This window comes from Vidua macroura, chromosome 9, assembly GCF_024509145.1.
Source record: "Vidua macroura isolate BioBank_ID:100142 chromosome 9, ASM2450914v1, whole genome shotgun sequence".
In the NCBI taxonomy this organism is placed as follows: Eukaryota; Metazoa; Chordata; class Aves; order Passeriformes; family Viduidae; genus Vidua; species Vidua macroura.
The window spans coordinates 8,029,959-8,049,708 of NC_071579.1; the positions used below are offsets into that span (position 1 = coordinate 8,029,959).

At 45.0% G+C, this 19,750-nt stretch overlaps 1 protein-coding gene across 1 annotated transcript in view; it reads right to left on the reverse strand.

Moving 5' to 3' along the window:
* The window catches only part of HMCN1 (hemicentin 1), a 166,716-nt gene that overhangs the window by 45,227 nt on the left and 101,739 nt on the right, over positions 1-19,750 (reverse strand). The window contains exons 42-55 of the mRNA XM_053985174.1: positions 19,519-19,615; positions 17,339-17,461; positions 15,449-15,610; positions 14,536-14,817; positions 13,958-14,125; positions 11,153-11,266; positions 8,583-8,669; positions 7,983-8,174; positions 7,054-7,227; positions 5,996-6,109; positions 4,424-4,569; positions 2,690-2,840; positions 1,794-1,997; positions 107-220 (exon numbers count right to left, since the gene is read on the reverse strand). Of these exons, the coding sequence (XP_053841149.1) occupies positions 107-220; positions 1,794-1,997; positions 2,690-2,840; positions 4,424-4,569; positions 5,996-6,109; positions 7,054-7,227; positions 7,983-8,174; positions 8,583-8,669; positions 11,153-11,266; positions 13,958-14,125; positions 14,536-14,817; positions 15,449-15,610; positions 17,339-17,461; positions 19,519-19,615 (2,128 nt within the window). The remainder of the gene's footprint in view (positions 1-106; positions 221-1,793; positions 1,998-2,689; positions 2,841-4,423; positions 4,570-5,995; positions 6,110-7,053; positions 7,228-7,982; positions 8,175-8,582; positions 8,670-11,152; positions 11,267-13,957; positions 14,126-14,535; positions 14,818-15,448; positions 15,611-17,338; positions 17,462-19,518; positions 19,616-19,750) is intronic.

The window sequence follows — 19,750 nt, forward strand, 5'->3', positions numbered from 1 at the left end:
ATGGTTTACAAATAAACATTACAAACACTAGGGACTGCTGGACTGCAGTGGTTGGTCATTTTGCACAGAAGCCTTTTTTGGCACTCAGAGGAGAAGAGGAGCTCACAGAGCACTCGGACGTGGTAGTGGATGGAGTCCTGCCCCGCCTCGTTGACCGCCACACACGCGTATCTGCCGGCGTCCTCCGTGCGGGCCCGCGCGATCTGCAGCACCCGGCCTCCTGCAAACCAAAGTCCAAGGCAGCATCAAGCACTCTCCATCATCTCCACACCACATCCCACCAGAGACCTGAGCAAGCAAACTTATGAATGGTCAGCATTTGGTCTGAATTATAAGTAGCTAAAGGTTTTTATTTCCTGGCTACTTTATCTGCAGGCGGATAGTTGGAGCGCAGCCATGCTCATACTGAAATGTTAGGAAAGAGGAATTAATTCCACAAAAAGGAAGATCATGCTGCAGCAATATGTAGCCAGGCATTACTCTTCCATCAAAAACAGAGATATTTCTCAGTAAGACGGCACAGAACTAATAGGCAAAAGGAAATATAAGCACAGAATCTTCTGTTCCAAACTGAACAGATTCACTTCTGAGGCTCAGAGGTACCTTTCACTCTATTCTTCATAAAAGCATAGCCATATAAATACCTTCAGAATGAGAGGAGATCTTAGGAATATACTTTGTGAGTATTTGTCATTGCTCTCTCAAGAGATGAAAAAGATGGACAAACAGGTCTTCCCTTTTTACCACTGCCCTTCCTTAAACATTCCATCCCAAACCATCTCTGCATAGCAACACTCATGACTGTAGGCAGCTCTTTCCCTTCCCCGAGAGCTTTAGTAGGGGGTTATGACCATTTTCCTGCTGCAAACACACTTACCATGCCTCATCTCTTGGTTAAGAGGCTTTTTCTAGTAAAATTATTTTTTTGTCAAAGCAAATTTAAGAAGGAAATAAATCAGGAACACATCAGAGAGACAGCATCATTGCTGTATTTCATTCTGCAACACACTGAAGTGTCCAAAGCCAGGTTGGATGGGGCTTGGAGCAACCTGGGCTAGTGGAAGGTGCCCCTGTCCATGGCAGAGTGCGGAATGAGATGAGCCTTAAGATTCCTTCAAATCAAACCGCTCTGCGACTCCATGATTCACTGTGAGAGTTCAGTAGCGACATTCACACCATTTTAGGGACTATTTCTTAAATGAAAGCAAACAACTTAAGGCCAAGGACTGGAGAGAAACATTTCCAGCTAATGAAGTCTGAAAAGAACATTAAAGAAGCATTCTGAACAGGAGAAGTGTGTCATCACTACACAAATACCAGCACTAAGGCCATTTCTTAACCATAGAATGGTTTGGGTTGGAAGGGACTTTAGAGATCATCCAGTGCAACCCCCTGCCATGGCCAGGGACACCTTCCACTAGCCCAGGGAAGTGGAAGGCCTGGGACACTGTCAGGGATCTGACAGTGAAGAAGCCACAGCTTCTCTGGGCTCCCCGTGCCAGGGCCTCCCCACCCTCATGGCCAAGTATTGCTTCTCAATATCCAATCTAAACCCACTCTCTTTTAATTTGAGTCCATATCTCCTTGTCCTGTCCCTTCAGCCCTTGTAAACAGCCTCTCTCCATCTTTCCTGTCAGCCCCTTCAGGCACTGCAAGGTCACAATGAGGTCAGCCTGAAGTGTCTTTTCTCCAGGTGAACAATCCCAACTCTCCCAGCCTTTCCTCACAGCAGAGCTGCTCCACCCCTCTGATCACCTCGGTGCAGGGCCAGAGAGTGCCAGCTGAGCACCCACCTGGCAGGATGAGCACTCTGTCACTGGAGCTCAGGGGATGCCCATCCTTAAACCACGTGAGCACAGGGGGAGGAACAGCATTGGTCTCACAGTACAGTGAGAGGGGGTTGTTGACAATCACATCTTTAGTTTCTCCACCCCTTTGTGCATCCACCATGTTCCCAGCTTCCCATTCCCTGTAAGACTTTTGGAAGCTAGGAGGAACTACAATAAAGAAGAGGAATAATGTTAGCATTTTGCAGCAGAAATAGCTGGTTTTAAAGTCAAGAAATAAGAAGGTATTGTAATGTTCAATAGCAGCAATAAAAATTAAATAAACCAATCCCCCCACATTAAGTTACCCAGGAAAACTCTAGATCTTCTAGAATGAACAATTGAGCAATTTACTGAGTATTTTTTTAAAGAATAATAAATAACAGAGTAAGATGACCTGGTAACAAACACAGAGGGTATTCATCAACAAAAATACTTAAACAATGAGGTATCTGGTTTCACTCAAGCTTCATTTTGTCTAAATTTTCAGAAATTACTCATGATTGTTTCCTTGTATTGACACACAGTAGGCCAATAGGATGCTTATGTCTGGGGCCTCTAAATACTACTTGAAACAGAAAAGTAAAGTATGTCTTAGTTCAAAACAAATCAAAATTTTTCATGGCATTTAGAACAAGATCAGAGTTGCTATGTCATTGCACTGATGTCAGAAACACAACATATAAAAGAATAATCAACTACTACATGTCAGCAATGAGCAAAATATCCCTGAAATCAAAGTCACACAGAACACAAAAGCATTGGGTTTGACCACGCAAGGGTAAAGGACCTAAAATTATTAATTCCAACATCCCAGAATACTAGAAAGGCAGGCTACCAAGAGAGTTTTATTCCCCTTTTACCTTGTATATTTACATCAAATTCCAGCTCATCCTCCCCAGCAACGTTGGAGGCCAGGCAAGTGTAGCGCCCCGTGTCTGACACCTGGGCCTCCTTGATGTGCAGGGTGTGGCCACTGCCCTGGATCAGGACGTGCTCATCTGCCTGCAGTGGCTGCAATGTCAATTCAAATGAAAATTAATACTCGGCAAAGAACACACCAGAAATAGCCAGATTTGTGGTAGTGATATGAGTAAACTCAATCAAGCTCCAAGTTCCTGGAGACAATTTTCTTTTCAGAAAACTCTGCATCTTCATCCTTCTGATCGTGGTGGCTGGTCTCCTCAAGGATGTGATTTTCCATCACTCCTAGGCCCAGGACACTGCTGAGAGGAGCAATGCCATTCCCATCAGGCCAGGGCTCTTGTGACATTGGATCCAATCAGGCTGATCCAATCCCTGAACTCACTGGCCAAGCTTCCAATACCTGGAAAACTCACAGCTTTCAGTAAGGTGAACAAATGGATCTAACCCATCCTACAGATCTGCTGCCAGCAAGGACACGTTTTGAACATAGAATGGACAAAGCAGCAGCACAAAGAGACACAGGATTAGATATTCCTGTGCCCAAATGTGGCTCACATGTGACAGCAGAGGCTGCAGTGACACAGCTTGTGTGTCCAGAATACATAAGATGTGCTCACCTACATCAGCAGCCTGGGCTGGTGGAAGGTGTCCCTGCCCATGGCAGGGGTGGCACTGGATGGGCTTTGAGGTCCCTTCCAACCCAAACCATGCCATAAGCCCATGCTTCCATGATCAGGGAGTCAGCACTGAAGTCCTGGCCTGCAGGGGCAGTTCACTCAGTCCATGGACAGGAGTGAGAGCCTTTCACCCAGGGCAGCCTAAGGAGCAGCAGCTGGTGTGCCAGTGGCAGTCAGGTGTGCACAGTCACTGCCTTTGGGGACCTCTTAACTCCCCAAATTGAGTTTTTCTTTGGCAACAGAGGCAGGACTCCCAGGGATCCCAGAACAGCAGAGCACACCTGAAACAGCCAGCAGGTGGATCATCCACATTATTCCCACATGCTCCTTAAATCCAGGAAGAGCTCCACAATGAGTGCCCTACCAAGAACAGCTCAAGCAAAAGATTATACTCTCCTCTCTTACAGAGGAGCAGCACAGTTCCTTTTTTATTCATCCCCTGTGCTGTATTTCAGCATGTCCCCATGGCCCTGCCCTTCCCAAGCTCTCCAGACAGATTCATGGAGCGATGTGTGTGGCAGGACTTGTGCCTCACCCCCTCCAGAGCAACCAGATGCTCTTGTGGCTTTGTGAGCTCTGCCAGGACCAAGGGGGAGGCTCTGCAACTTCTGCAAGGGCAGCACTCGAGAGAACCATCTGTAAATAACAGGGCCTTCGGGGGCTTTACACAACAGCCACGGGCCCTGTGGTCACACCAGGGGATGCTCCTGCCAAGAAGGGCTCTCCCTCTCCCAGCACAGGCCAGTGCCAGGCCTGCAAACTCCAGCTCCGGTGTCTCAGGCACTGCCAGGCACCCACCAAAAGCCAGGATATCGATTTGCAGAGGTCTGGGTGCCAGCAAACACTTGAAACTGCTAGGCAGTGCTTCTGCCAGCAGCAGGGAGTGAGGGTGACTCCAGCTGCCCTGCATGGATGCTATTTCCAGGGACAGGGAACACACAGCTGTCCCTGTCCCACGTCTCCTCAGAGGAAGGAATCGAGTTTGTGACTGGCCTGTCCATCCTTGTACCAGCTGATGGCAGCAGCAGGAATGGCGTGAGCTTCACACTCCAGGGTCAGGCTGTGGTTCACTTTGATCTTCACCTCCTTGGGGGACAGCCCCGTCCCTGAGACATCCCCTTTGGCAATGGTGGGTGGAACTGCACACAGACAAAGGCAGAGAGGGGAGAGACTGTCATGGCTTACTGGCTGCTGCAGCATTTCAACATTAACTGGAATGATAACCTCCTGGAAAGCAAGCATTCCCCCAATAAACTGCCTCTTGCCCACATCCAAATGCCAAATTATTACTTTTATATATATATATATGTATGTATGTATGTTCAGCTATTTTTAGTACAGTTATTATGTACAAAAATACACAAAACAGTGTTCAACACTTCTAAACATGCAGGTTTTTAAACATGCAAACCTGATTAGAGCCCTACCTAACTACAGCACTTCATCATTACCTGCCTGGCTTCAACTCTATAACATTCAGGGTATTGTAGTCATTAAAGAGCATTTTAATGGAAACTAATATTCCCAGAAACATATGTTTGATCACAAGTCCACACTCAGGGTAGCTGGTAAAAACTCAACATTTCCACTGAAATCCCAGTGTTGCGAAATCCTGTTTCTTTCTGAATCAGAAGGAAAATAGAATATTTCAAAATTCTTCAGCTACCCCCCAGCTTGGTCTCATAATATTTCTGAAATTATGTAAAATGCTTTCAGAGCATTTTCTACTCTTTTTTTTTTTCCACTGGGAATTTTTAAATTTTCCCCTAATACTTACAGTGTCCTAATAACTGACAGTTGCAATGGCATTAGGGGGTGGAGGGCATTACATTCCCACATAGCCATGCATTAGTAATGAACTCATTTGTCACCTTCTCATTATTCCAAATCCAGTGGGGCCTTATTAAGGACTTACTGTAATTAAATAACAGTATGGTTACTGTAAGAGAGCAAACCAATTCCAAATCAGACTGGGAAATTAAAAAAAAAAGGTAAAAATCATGCTTGACTGAGACCATAATGAAGAGTTTTAGCATTAAAATTAAGTATTTAGGTAGAATGCTCAAAGGATAATGTGCTGACAGAAATTTGAATGGGAAAACTTTTGTGCATATGGAATCTTATGGAAGGATATAAAAATAGTATCCTTCTGTTTTACCTTCCTCAATAAAGTGTCCCACTAGATGTTAGAGGCCCTCTCCTGTTTTTCTAAAATGGTTTCTGTGCTCAGGAGATTCTCTGCTCACACCTCCCATTGTGCTGCTCTCATCTAACTTGAAAATCAGCACCAAATGAGGCATTTCAGAGGAAACTGGAGTTCAGTGTTTCTCAAACGTCCTCCCCTGGGTGACATAAAGGCTTTTAGCACAACTCCAGCATTGCAAAAGATGCAACAATCAACTTTTTCTGGTGTCTTTCCTCCAGCAATGCCAGGAGCTAATGCAGATGTTTGCTCAGCAAAGCCACTAATAGGAAACCTTGTATTCACTAGGATAAGACTGCAATGGGGAAAATGGAAGAATGCAAAATTAGAAGAGATTTCCAAAACTGAAAGCATTGCCATACTGTAGACTTTCACTTCATAGTGCCTCAGGGTCTCCCCAGCCTCGTTTGTGGCTATGCAGGTGTATCTTCCAGCACTGTCCTGCTGGGCATTCAGGATCTGCAGGGTCCGCCCACCTGCCAAAGACACCAACCTTTAATAGCACTCACACCACACTCTTGCTTCCCAGTTATTTAAATACTTTTTCCAGCACATTTCAAACCCTTTGGTCCAAAATCTGCCCTTTGAAAAGTAGAAAAACTGACTGCTTACTACCACGTGCAACAAATGAGTGCATGATTCATGGCAGTGCTGTGGAGCAACTCCTGTGGCTTATGGATTCTTGGGAAATTTGTTAACAAATTTCCTCAAGAAATCTGTGCGGGGAATTTCTTGAAGATATTTAGCAAAGACTCATTCTTTCTCTGAACACTTGCAGTTAACAAGGTAAGGTACTCATACATCTACAGTAATCCAGTGTTCCCTCTGAAGCTTGTTCCCATTTTCCACCTCCACAAATACTATGGAAAATGGAGTTCAGTGAGAAATTATTCTAGGGAGAAATTATTCTACTAACTAAAAATGGCAAACTACTAATGACCTAGAAAAATTCCACCTCATTCTCTTTATTAATTTATATCTCTCTCCATCTAATTTCCACACTTAATTGCAAGTCATTTATATTCATCACTAACTCATATGAATTTTCCCATCATTTTGCTTGACAGTACAAAAGGATAAATACATAATAAAGCACAAATAAACAATCAGTTAATGTGAAGTACTTAAAAATATTGGAATGGGAAGTGCTAGAGAAGTTCAAAGAATCCCAGAATGGTTTGGGCTGGAAGGAACTTAAAGCCCATTCATGGGCGGGAACATCTTCCACTAGCTCAGCTTGCTCCAAGCCCCATCCAGCCTGGCCTTGGATACTTCCAGGGATGGGGCAGCCACAGCTTCTCTGGGCACCCTGTGCCAGTGCATTGCACTTCATAGAGATACATTTTTTTAAAGAAGTCTGTAACAGAAAAACATGCAATAAAATAATCAGGTGTTATTTCTCAATAAGGACAGAGTTTACCTGGCAGAATGCGGATGTTTCTGCTGGACTCTAAGGGATTCCCATCTTTCAGCCAGGTGATGGTGGCTGGGGGGTAGGAATAAGCTTCACAGACCAGTGAGGTGGGGCTGTTGAGAATAACTGTGATATCCTCTGCATTCCCTTGGCTGTCTGCTCCCACAATGCTTGGAGCCACTGGGAACAAAAAAATCAGTAACCACAGGGAGGAAAGCCCCTCTCTGAAAAGCCCATTTTCTGGTCCCTGATCAGTCTAGGAATCTGAGCTGCAGCCTCAGCTAGCTGGGAGTCAGTCCTACAAGGAGCACCCAGACAACACCCACACCCAGACAACATTCAGCTGGTTTTATGTTTTGTCCTGAAGTCAACAGTAATCCCAAACCAGTGGTATTCACTCCCACCTGTGCCTTTGTCAAGCACAGCTCCCCAGGAAGACAGCCACCACTCCCTGAGCAGAGCTGCTGCTTGATGATCCTGGAAAGAGGGATGAGCCTAGGAACAAGGCTGTGGAAAACAAACTCACCATTGTTTGCACTTTATTGTGCAATAATCCTCATGGAAAAAAAAAAAACAAAAAAACCAAAACAAAACAAAACGAGAAGTGCAGATGGTTTCAGCTTTTCTGAAGAGATCACAATCTGAAATGCTCTTCAGATGCTCCTTCCTTGAATCACAATAAGCTGAAGTGCTGTCCTGCCCATTCCATAGGGATGATATCCTGTGAAGGCTCCCTGTGTTCCAGCTCTGTTGTCTAAAGCACAGCACTGGTGTTTCTATTAAATCATTATCACTTATCAATTACTAAGATGTAAAATTCTAATCACAGGCAACCTGTGCACTGCAATGCTGTCAAAAAAGCCCTACAGAATTCCAAGAGGACTCCTTCTTCCCAAGCTGCCTGCTCCTGTGGCAGAGACAGCCCAGCTGCTCACCAAGCACGTTGAGGCTGTAGGTTTTGCTCCTGTCCCCAGCAGCGTTGGATGCCAGACAGGTGTAGCGCCCCGTGTCCAGGAGCTGCGCCTCAGAGATCTGCAGGGATCGCCCGCTGGACAAGATCCTGGGATCTCCAGCCTCAGCCAGAGCCTGCCCATCCTTCAGCCACGTGACCTGTGGCACGGGGTTCCCTTGATGGAGTCAGGAAAATGGCAAACGTGAGTTGGTGCATAACCTCTAGGATATACCAAGATTTCTGAGAAACAGGAAAATACAGTTTCAGGTGTGCTTTTCATGTACATTCAAGGCGGGAAGTTTTGGAAAATGCATTCTGAAGTCTCTGAACCTCCTGAAGTGATATACACCTCCTCTGAAATTCCACAGGCCTTTGGAGAAGAAATATCACAGCAACATCCCTCTTGGTTCACCTCATCCAACCTTTACAAGGAGTGCTTAGCCCTGTTCTAAGCATCACAGTTAAATCTGAGATTTAAAAATCCCACTGAACTGAAATCCCCTTGAAAACAGGCTGTGCAGCAGCAGTAGTGATCTGACCATGGCTTTGATGAGCAAAGGTAAATCATAAACTGTTCCCTTACCTGTCACCTCACACATCAGGGTAACTCTGTGCTTCTCTTTCACTTTCACATCTTCCAGAGCATTTTCCCCCACAATCCCTGGAGGCACTGCAACAGGCAAGGACACAACATCAGCATGGTTTCAGCAACACTGAAACACAACAGGCTGCTTGATGGTGCTGCTAGGAGGGATGAGCCCAGGAACACAGGACTAGGAGAACAAAGCACTGTTTGTGCTTGGTTACACAGTAACTGCCATAAAAAAACAAGAGCAATCCAACAGATTCCCAACAAGTGGATGCTGTGCCACAGCTTACCAGTGTTCTCAGCAAATACAGCTAATTCCATATGAGAATGAACCACTACATAGGTCTAAAGGCACCTTGCTGTGGTACAAATTACATTTCTCTAGGGAAGTAGAAGATAAAATCCCTAAAATACCTATCCCACCTCCCCCAAACAGCCAACCCAAGGCAAGGAAACTCCTACTGTATGGCCGACATGTTTCCAAAGTATCCTGGTCAACTTGTGTTTTTGGATGTGGAGGGCAGATTATGAGCATGCTGGGGAGTAGCTGTGCTGGTTAAAAGCTGTGATCAATTATTTCTTTCAGGGTAGAGGTATTTGTAGATCAGGCCAAAAGAAACAGGCACTACAAGTCAAAGTAGGCATGGAGTGTAACAGGCTGAAAAGGAGACCTGTAGTTATTAGAAAGCAGCTCCATCTCCAGGAGATATAGGAAATTTTGTAACAAAAATGTCACAGTAAGGAGCCAGATTTATGTTTTAATAATCCTGCAAAATGCAAACTTTCAGCCTAGATAGAAGACCTAAGAAGAAAGGAATTAAAATATATTTAACAGCTTATTTGTGATCTCGCTCGCTGCTGGAAGCAAACGTTTTATAAAAGAATCATGGAAATATACAGAATTCATTGTCAACAGAGACAAGAATGTTACACCAGATTTCTGATAACTAATGAAGGGTTTAAACTTGAGTGAAGGAAACAGATGGGGGGAACAAACTTAAAATCAAGAAGTTCAGGACTTAAGTCAGACCAGAAGTTACTAGTATTGATAAACAAAGACAACAACTCATCGCTTTGACTCCAAAATAATACAGTAAGTCATCAGCACATCTTCATTTCAAAAATATGGCAAAGCCACACCAAACCCTTTTTAAATATATAAATATTGTGCATATTGCACCAAGCTCTGCCTGCAAACTGCTGTGCCTCTGATAATAATCCAGAAAAACCCTGGCATGTCTGTGTACACTTCCCACTGACAGTGACTGATGAGGATTCTGTGTCACTGTCAGGACCCATTCCAGTAACTTTCCTCTAGAAAGACAAAGAAATTACTGGGGGGAGGGAAGAGAAGACTGAACAATGGAATTTTCCACTTGAAATCAGCTTCACTGAGCATTTTTCTTCAAGGAAAACAAAGCCTATGCAATAGAGATTCCCAGAACCCTCAAGAACACCCTGCTACTAAAACCCTCCAAAGAAAACAGTCGGACAATGAATGCTTTCCAGTGTTTATCCATCTCTTCCACTCTACCACACTTACACTTCCATGAGCTCATCAAATAAACATGAACTGACTTGCATGGGAGTTATCATTTACTGCCTGAGTATGCCCAAGTCAGCTGAAGGCAATGGAAGATGAGGGTGCTCAGCACCTCAGAGAAAGGAAACTGAGAACAAAATTCAACACAGAAATGCTGAGAGAAAAGTTGCACTGTGCCAGCTCTGACAGTTATTGATAAAAATAACAGTTACTAAACCGAGAAGTAGTATTTTCTGGGGAAAACACTGATTTGCAAAACTAAGCAATGTGATAGAATATTACATTAATGGTTCCAAATACCATCTGAAGAGCCTGCTGGACAACTCCTGGTCTAAATACATCAGCAGGATCACCCCCTACCACATTGGTTTATATCCTTTGTCATACTAAAGGCTCTGCTGACTGAAGGTTTCCACTGCATTGGACTTGGGATTGCTGATCCTGGAGAAGAGAAGGCTCTGGGGAGACTTTGGAGCCCCTTCCAGGACCTCAATGGGCTCCAGGAGAGCTGGAGAGGAACTTTGGAAAAGGATATGGAGAGACAGGACAAGGGGGAATGGCTTCCTACTGCCAGAGGGCAGGGATAGATGGGATATTGGGAAGGAATTTTTCCCAGTGAGGGTGGGAAGGTAGTGGCACAGGTTGCCATCCCTCAAAGTACCCAAGGCCAGGCTGAACAGCGCTGGGAGCAACCTGGGGTAGTGGTGCTCATGGGGGGAGGGTGGGGGGTGGTTAGAATGAGACATGCTTTAAAGTCCCTTCCAATCTAAACCCTTCCAGGTTTTTATGACTCTGTGTAGAAGAAGCTTCTCTTTACAACCTGATTTTCTGTCTGTGGTATCAAATTCATTTTTTCTCCCTAAGGATGTTAAGGATCCCTAAGGATCCCTATGCATGTTTTGGCATAATATTTTTAAAAATACCAGCACAGTATACTGAATACCAGCACAGTATACTGAATACCCTCCCCCTTACTGTATGAACCTCTCTTGTGCTGCTCCAAACCCAAGCAGGTACTCACCCAGGACAGAGAGATTGAAGTCCTTCCTGGCCTCTCCTGCAGCATTGGTCACCACACAGGTGTAATGTCCCTCGTCTGCCACGCTCACGGGGCTGAGCCGCAGTGTCCGGCCCCCTGAGACAGCCAAAACAACATCAGAGTCCTGCTCTGCCACCCAGCACCATCCCAGGGCTGGGCAGGGCACACACACCCTGCTCTGCCACCCAGCACCATCCCAGGGCTGGGCAGGGCACACACACCCTGCTCTGCCACCCAGCACCATCCCAGGGCTGGGCAGGGCACACACACCCTGCTCTGCCACCCAGCACCATCCCAGGGCTGGGCAGGGCACACACACCCTGCTCTGCCACCCAGCACCATCCCAGGGCTGGGCAGGGCACACACACCCTGCTCTGCCACCCAGCACCATCCCAGGGCTGGGCAGGGCACACACACCCTGCTCTGCCACCCAGCACCATCCCAGGGCTGGGCAGGGCACACACACCCTGCTCTGCCACCCAGCACCATCCCAGGGCTGGGCAGGGCACACACACCCTGCTCCACTGCATGGGATTCATGGATTGGCACTTAGGATATGGCAGGAATGCTGTGCTTGTAACACACACTGCTGGGCAGGAAATTGGGACAGCACATAGTGCTTCAGACAGCAGGGTTTTCACTCACAAGAGTGCTTTGCTGTACTGAGATTCTAGATGAATATTCAGGAAAATTGATAATGCCTCATCAGTGCTTTTTATGTGTGTACACACAAAAATAAGCTTATTTCTATAAATACCTTGTCTTATAAATACCCTTAAGGTATTTTCTTATGTACAGATAAGGAATAAAATTCCACTTCTCCCTTCTAGCATTTGCATTAATTGTGCCATCAATAGTGATAGTAACAGCTGATAACAGCACTGGCTTACATGCAACTGTTTAAAAGAACAGATTCTTCTCGACTCTGTAGTTGTCAAGTCAACTTTGTACAGATATGTTTGTTTAAAAGGAAGATTTGCAAGTATGTTTGACCAAAGATCAGGAATATCCCTGCTTTGCCATCGCAGAGTAACTTCTCTTTCCTTGTTTTTTGGCACAGGAACAGCAGAACAGACATTAGGGAGCATTTGAGTGTGAAGCCAAAGGTGGTAGCCAGCCTGCAGCTTTTCCAGTTTCTGGTTAGCAGCTTTCCCATCAGCAACCATTCCCTAATCCCACCACACCTGCCCTGGGCAGCTCCTGCCTGTGGCTATCACTGTTGAGACACAGCCCAAAAAGTGATGATCCTGGTCATGCACTTGGAGGAACAAGCTGCTGAGCTGGTTAATGAATGTGCCTCTGCCCAAGGAATCCTGCCTGCCAGAGGGAGCACTGGGAGACTGAGGGAGGCTCAGGTCTTCCAGCCTCATGTCTCCCTGATCCCTCCTCCCATTCATCCCTGCACAAGGCCAAAGCAGAAGTAGAAACCCGTTTGCAGGAGACTGTGACCTTCTCCTGGCATCACACACCAGAGCACACCCAGCCCCTCCAGTGCTGAGGCAGGACAGATTTTCTAAATCTGGCTAAACAGAAGCTCTTCTTCCTAAAGCCCATGTACAGCTTAGGGCATGGGCTACATGGGAAGCAGGAGGGGTACAGTGGATTTTTTTTCTTTTTCCCAGAAGATATGCAGGAAGGATCATCAAAAGCAAACATTGGTATTTGGACAATGCTCTCAAGCACTGGGTAGGGTTGTTGGGGTGTCCTGTGCAGGGCCAGGAGTTGGACTGGATGGTCCTTGTGGGTCCCTTCCAGCTCAGGATATTCTGTGATTCCATGATCTGAATTAACTGACTAAAAGCTGTCAGCAGTGTGTCCACACACTGGAATTATCTACAATGCCAAGTATGTTTTCAGTCAACAGAACCAAAATCTTGCTTTGGCAAAGTATTTAACTCCAAAATTAGAGGAGGATTTTTGTTGTTGTTTTTTACTGCTTTACAAGCACAAATAAAGCTCCAAGTGCCATGCTGGCTACAGTTCACTACCACAACGTGTAGCTTTTTGAAGCACAAAGTTTGGAGGAAAACAAAGCCCTGAGCCCTGGCGTGTTTCCCCTCCCACACAATAAACATCTTTTTGTCTCTCCCTTCCCGACTCTCAATCCAGGAGGTGAGATTAGTGTGGGTGTAGAAAGCAACAGGCAGGACAGAAACAATCAAGCCCAGAAGATGTTATTTTTGTTGATGGTAACTTGAGACAGAAGGGAATAGAGAGCAGCTCCCAGAGCCACGTTCATACTGGGAAATAATCACACACCCACTCCTTTTTCCACACACCATATGCAAAAATAGGAAAGCACAGGACAGTAATCTGTAACATTAAAAGCTGCACTCATTAAAATATCCTGAAGCTTATCAGCTTCAAATGCAGTCTTAGCTGAGCTCTTAAACACCTTCCAGCTCTTTACCTGTCTGACAGTTTCCTTAGGTTCATGATGCAGGCTTTGCAGGGTGGTTATCACAGAGTATTAGAAACTCCATCAAAACTTATTGGCATGAGATTTCTACTTGCCAGAGGCAAATCCAAGGTCAAAGAAACAACACTGCCAGAAATGCTTTTACATGCACTTATTTCTGAGGCTGTCTTTGGTTTCGTATACAGACCCATAGAAATTAGAGATGTGCTTTGGTTTTTGTCATTTGTTCTTTCAAAGATTTTTCCTCTTTAAATGGTAAAACAACTGTGAAGAGGAAGAGGTGGAAAAAAATAAATAGGAGAGCCAATGAAGAGTATTTCTGGGCATGACAAAGTGAGATGTTGCCATCTGCCCTCCAGCTTTGGTACCTGAGAGAATCCGCACCGAGCTGTTCAAGGTGATGGGCAACCCATCCTTGAGCCACGTGATTGCTGGCAAGGGGATTCCTGAGGCTTCACAAACCAGGGAGATGGGATTCTTCTCCACAGTGCTGATGTTTTCAGGCAGCTGCAGGTAACCACCAATACTTGGGGGAACTACAGCAAAGAGTAAGGAAAAGCCATACTTCAGAGCAAATACAAATTCATTCTGCTCACAAAATGTTGTGTCACCCAAATATTAGTTTACCGAGGGTGAGCAGCAGGGTGGTCTTGGTTAAACCTTAATTTCTCTCTCCAACAACAGAGTATTTCCCACCATGACATTCACCCCACTATCACGTAAAATTGTACCATATCCTGGTTATCTTGGGCGACGAAGCCACTCAGGGTAGATTGATATTAACAGAAAGAGGGCTACAATTTTAAAACATTCAAGAGTTATAAACCAGGATTTGGGCTTTTCCTGCAACTAGAGCTGCATCCCCTGCAGCAGACCCAGGAGGTGCACTGAGCTCCACAGCACTGCTTGGCCACCCAGTGGTGAATTTCCATGTACCCCCACTCACCGTGGACGCTGAGGTCGTATTTCCTGTCGGCCAGCCCGGCGGCGTTGGTGGCCACGCAGACGTAGCGGCCGGTGTCGGACACGCGGGCACGCTCCAGCCGCAGGACACGGCCCCCGGCCAGCACCGCCACGTCCCTGCCACTGCCCAGCGCCCGCCCGTCCTTCAGCCACATCACTGCTGGCTCAGGAATGCCCTGAGCCTCGCACTCCAGGGATATTTCACTTCCCTGGGTGACAACGACCTCTGACGGGTGGGGACCACTGTTGGATATAGTTGGTCGAGCTAGGGAAGAATAAGGGAGACAGTGTAAGACTCAACTGGAAGCTGCACTTCAGCATCTTCACCTGCTGCTGAGTCAATTTTCCAGAGCAGCAGGGCCAGTAAAAGGCAAATCAGCTCCTTTCCCCCTCTTCCACAGCATAAAGTAAAAATGTTTTTTAAAATGTTAACTAACAGGCGATTTTTAAAATGCAAACAAGCGAAAAAATTAAATTAAAAAACACTGTCCCCACACTACCAATCCCTACAGATTTTGGAAGATTTTCTTCTCTGTGGGATTGTTTAAAAATACCTCCTTTTGTTCCCAACAAAAATATAGTAAAGTCTAAGGGAATGAAGGGAAATCTAAGTTCATTCAGTTGTCATCACTACTGCAGCTTGGGGGCAAGACTAAAGGGGTTACATCAGTGGATTGTGCACTTTCAACAGGGATATGCAATGTCTTGGTCAAGCTACAGGTCTAAATTGCCAAAATTTTAATGACATAACACTCTCCTTGAACTACCTCTAAATTGTCCTCCAGCCAGCACTCCGTCTCTGGAGACCCTGCAGCTCAACATCACTGCCCAGCTCAGCCTCCCATAACATTACTGCACAACTGGTAAGCCATGATCACAGTTTTCCTGGCACTTACTGTACACTTGCAGGCTGTACTCTTTGGTGGCACTCCCAGCCACGTTTGAAGCAATACAGGTGTAAGATGCAGCATCAGACCTGTCAGCAACTGCAACCTGGAGCTGTCTGCCCCCAGACAGCACCCGCACCCTTCCCGATGGATCCAGCACCACAGGAGAGCCTGCAAGACACCTTCTGTCACATAAAACCACACAAGTGGCCAGGAGCAAATGGAAGTCATGTGCTGTGAAGTCCACTGGTTCATTCAAAAGGACTGAGTTGCACATTTGCCCATTTTAGAAGTATTCTGACAGTTTTCCCAGAGAGCAGGAACTCGGCACCAGTAGATCCCGAGGACTTTCTGTATTAACCACTGATTTCATGGGATACCCTTGAGCTAAAGCACACTGACTCTCCCTCACATCCATCCAGAGTTTGGAACACCTCCACCAAGCAGAAAGCTCAGCACTTTCAGTAAAATGTGACTCATTTTTCAGTGTATAATTGTCTCACCCAGCACAACCAGTGCTTAGAAATATATAATTCAGGTTTCACAGTATCTGTGTGCTGTGTGTCACAGGCTTCTTCTCAGGAAATCCTCAGCAGAAACCTGACAGCAAATTCCCATTGCATTCTCTGAGAACTCAGCTTATCCATTTTCATCTTTCCTAACTGCAGGGAGACTTCCTGACAGAAGGAATGCACCTGCCATGGATTCTTCTAAGAAGCTTAATCTTTGTTTCCCTCTTGTGCATTCCCTCTCTACAGAGTGCACCAAATGCCAAACATGCTGAAAAATATACTCTTCCTTTCTAACTGCTTTTCTAGACTTTCTAGCAGGTTTAAGACTCCTTCCTGACATCAAGTGCACACACATTAGCCTTGCAGTGCATTTACATGTCTTGGTTTTTAAGAGACAGGATTTAAAAAGAACTTCCTGTTCGCTGAAAATGTTATGCATTGGCAAAAGTGTTCTGTAATTAAAACCTGATCTTTCCATGAGCCAAAATTAATTAAAGCAAGTACATACCATATTGAATTGTTCTGCTTAGAAAAACACAAATATAAGTAAGATTGATTCATAACACAAGAATTAAAACACAGGAAAAGAAAATTATCTTATTTTGCCCTGTATTCTGTCTCCAAGGGTGCTTAAAAGTTGCTGGCTTTGTCTGCCAACTCCTAAAGAGGTGTTTGGTGATGTAACTTTAACCCCTAAGCAAAAGGTGTGCAGACTACTCTTGAACAAGATGCGAGGAGAGAAAGGGTTTGGTGAATCTCCAAAGCAATTTCTACAACTACACACAACTTCACCACCTGGCACGATGCCATGGCTGCAGATTTAAAACCAGCTCAGAGCATCTGTGATATGCAGTGGATCACAGGGCAGAAACTTAACTTCACACCAAGGAACTCCCAGTGACCCTGGCTCTGATATTTGGGATTCATTAACAAGTCTTACAATCCCAGAATGGTTTGGGTTGGAAGGGGCCTTAAAGATCAACTCATTCCAACTCTCTGCCATGGGCCTGGACACCTTCCACTTGCTCAAAAGACACCTACCCTGGTCTGGAACACTCCCAGGGATGGGGCACCGGGCTGCTGTCCTGTTGCCCCAAGGTAAATAAACATATTAAGTGCTCCACAGTTCATTTTTGTCAGCTGAGCAATCTCAACACTGCATTTCTCTTGCACCTTTAGGAACACCTAATCCAAGCAGAGGTGAGGCAGGGAGAAGGGAATAATCTACTCCTGGAGTTCACGTTACCCAATGCCAGGACTACACAGATATCTGCACACCTGAGCTCCTTGGAACACACCATCCAAAATGTACACAAGATGAAAAGCAAAGCCACAGATCAGAATTATACCATTTGCTTTATAGAACAGACAATTGGCAGTTACCCACCATTCTTTTTCCAGGTGAGACTGGGTGGTGGGATGCCACTGGACTCACAAATGAGGGTAATCAAGCTGCCTTCGGTGACTGTCAGCTGAGAGCTGTCATCTGAGCCAGAAATACTTGGTGACACTGCAAAGAAAAGCCAAATAAGTGCAGCCTTTGGAACAACACATTATCAGCCAGCAGTAAACCCCAAACGACCCTCATTCAAATCTCTCCCATTCAGCTCTGAAGCAATGACAAGGATTGTCTCCTCAATGCTAACCACGCCTTGGGTAAGGAACAATACACTTGGGAATGACTGCACCCATCCTTTTGGGCTCCAAGGGCTGCTACATGTACAGACTTTATTTTGGGCTGCCTTTAACGGACTTCACTGAACAAAGATGGTTTGGGGAACTTTGTCAAGTGACTCCAACTCTAAAAGTTGCCTCATTCACGGCCTCAGCTAATAAACCCACAGCAATAATCATCAGTGACTTAAAATTCAGCCTACATTTTTATTTTGAATTTTTCCTGCATCAGCACACTGGCTGCCACATCCAAGGCTATGGATCCCACTCCTCTGATCACTCTCCTGCAACAGAAGGATCACTTTGCTTTACAGCTCTATGACTCTAAAACAGCTGCAGACAAAAGGGACCAGTGTTTTACTCTGATTCTCAAAGTCTTAAAGCACTTTGGTTCAATCCCTAGAAAAGAGCTAATTGCCTCTCAGGAATCAGGGAATCATCTTCATCAGATGAAAACAGAGTAGGTAGAGACCAGGAAAAAGCAGAGGAGAATGTAGGTTGAACGTGGCAAATAAAACCTCTCAGGTGAACAATTTATGCAGCACTTTTTTAATGCATGTGACAATAGCCAGCTTCTCCTTCTGACACCTCCAGCTCTCCAGCAGCAACCAGGTGTGTGGGGTTTGAAACAACACTGCCAAGGGCCTTATGGTAGTGTCTGCTTTACCCTTTATTTGTCCTGCTTCCTGCCAGGACAAGACTCTGCTATTCTCTTCATTTAACTCATAGGCTGGCTCCTGGATCCACACTTAGCTCTCAGGATCTCACAAATCCTCAGAAGGATACATTTCATGGATTTAAAATGTCAAAATATGGCAAGGAGGATTTTGGATGCTGTGGCATAAATGAAAACTATAATTCTAAACAATTATCCACAGATGGCTTTCACAGGCAGCCTGTGGTTTCTATCAAACTTATCCCATCAAAGCTGCTAACTAGCAAAGAATTATCCCTCCATTCAAATCCTACTGGAATGGTCCTACTGCACAAAGGAACAAATCTAAATCCTTCCAACAAAGGTCCTGTGCAAAAGTCTGGGAGAGAGAGAGGAGAGCAGAAGCTGACCTGCACAGTAAATGGTATTTGCTTCAGCATGGCAAAATGGCATGGTACTACAACACCCACCTCTAACTCAAATGTCATGAATGGGTCTTTTGATAATGACAGACTTGAAATCTGAACTGAGAAATGTCATTTTAGTGTTACAAACCCTCTTACGTAACTCTAGTCTTGTGACTCCAAAGCAAGAAATTGATTTATAATAGTAAAACAGGGACATGTCAATTTGTACATGAGAAGAAAATGATGGTGCAGAAAACCCCCTCAAAAGCAATTATTAAAATAATGTCCTAAGCCACATTCATCATAGAGCCATAGAAAAAATTTATTAAAGCTGTTTTTATGATTCAGCACTAATAAGTTTGTAAGGCAGCTTTTATTTATCTGAATTTCCAATGCTTCAGCATTTCAGTAAGTGGAAAGTTGGTATGCTACTTTAAATGCATTAAAGCTATGGATCCAAACCCAGGTATTTATCATAGAATCATGATCACAGAATGGTGTGGGCTGGAAGGGACCTTAAAAATCATCTTGTTCCAACCCCCTGCCATGAGAAGGGATGCCACTCACTAGTTATAGTTCTAACTACTCTTATTCCTGCAAGCTCAACAAAGGCCTGTAGAGTATCTGGTGTTAATTTAGAATTAAATTAAAGCAATTTGAAAAATGCGTGCACTGTCTTGGGCCTGTTCAGCTACAGCAAATACAACAATATATCCCTGTATGAGCCTCAGCAACTGAGTGTTGATGAACTACAGAGGATTTCAGGGTCTCACATCGTTATTCAGCTCTGAGCTTCGTTCCCATTTCTGGAATAAGTTTAATAAATCTTACCCCAAATATTGACATTATAGTTCTTCTCAGTTTTCCCAGCAACGTTTGTCGCTTCGCAAGTGTAGCGTCCGGTGTCCTGCACTTGAGCTCCTTCAACCTGGGGACAAAAGTAAAACCTGGGTTTTTTCTTCCTACATAATTATTCATGAAATGTGTAGGGAGAGGGGGCTCAGGTTTCAATTTTATTTTTACATGTCTCCCAGAATATTGTTAATAGACCATGAATCCTGCA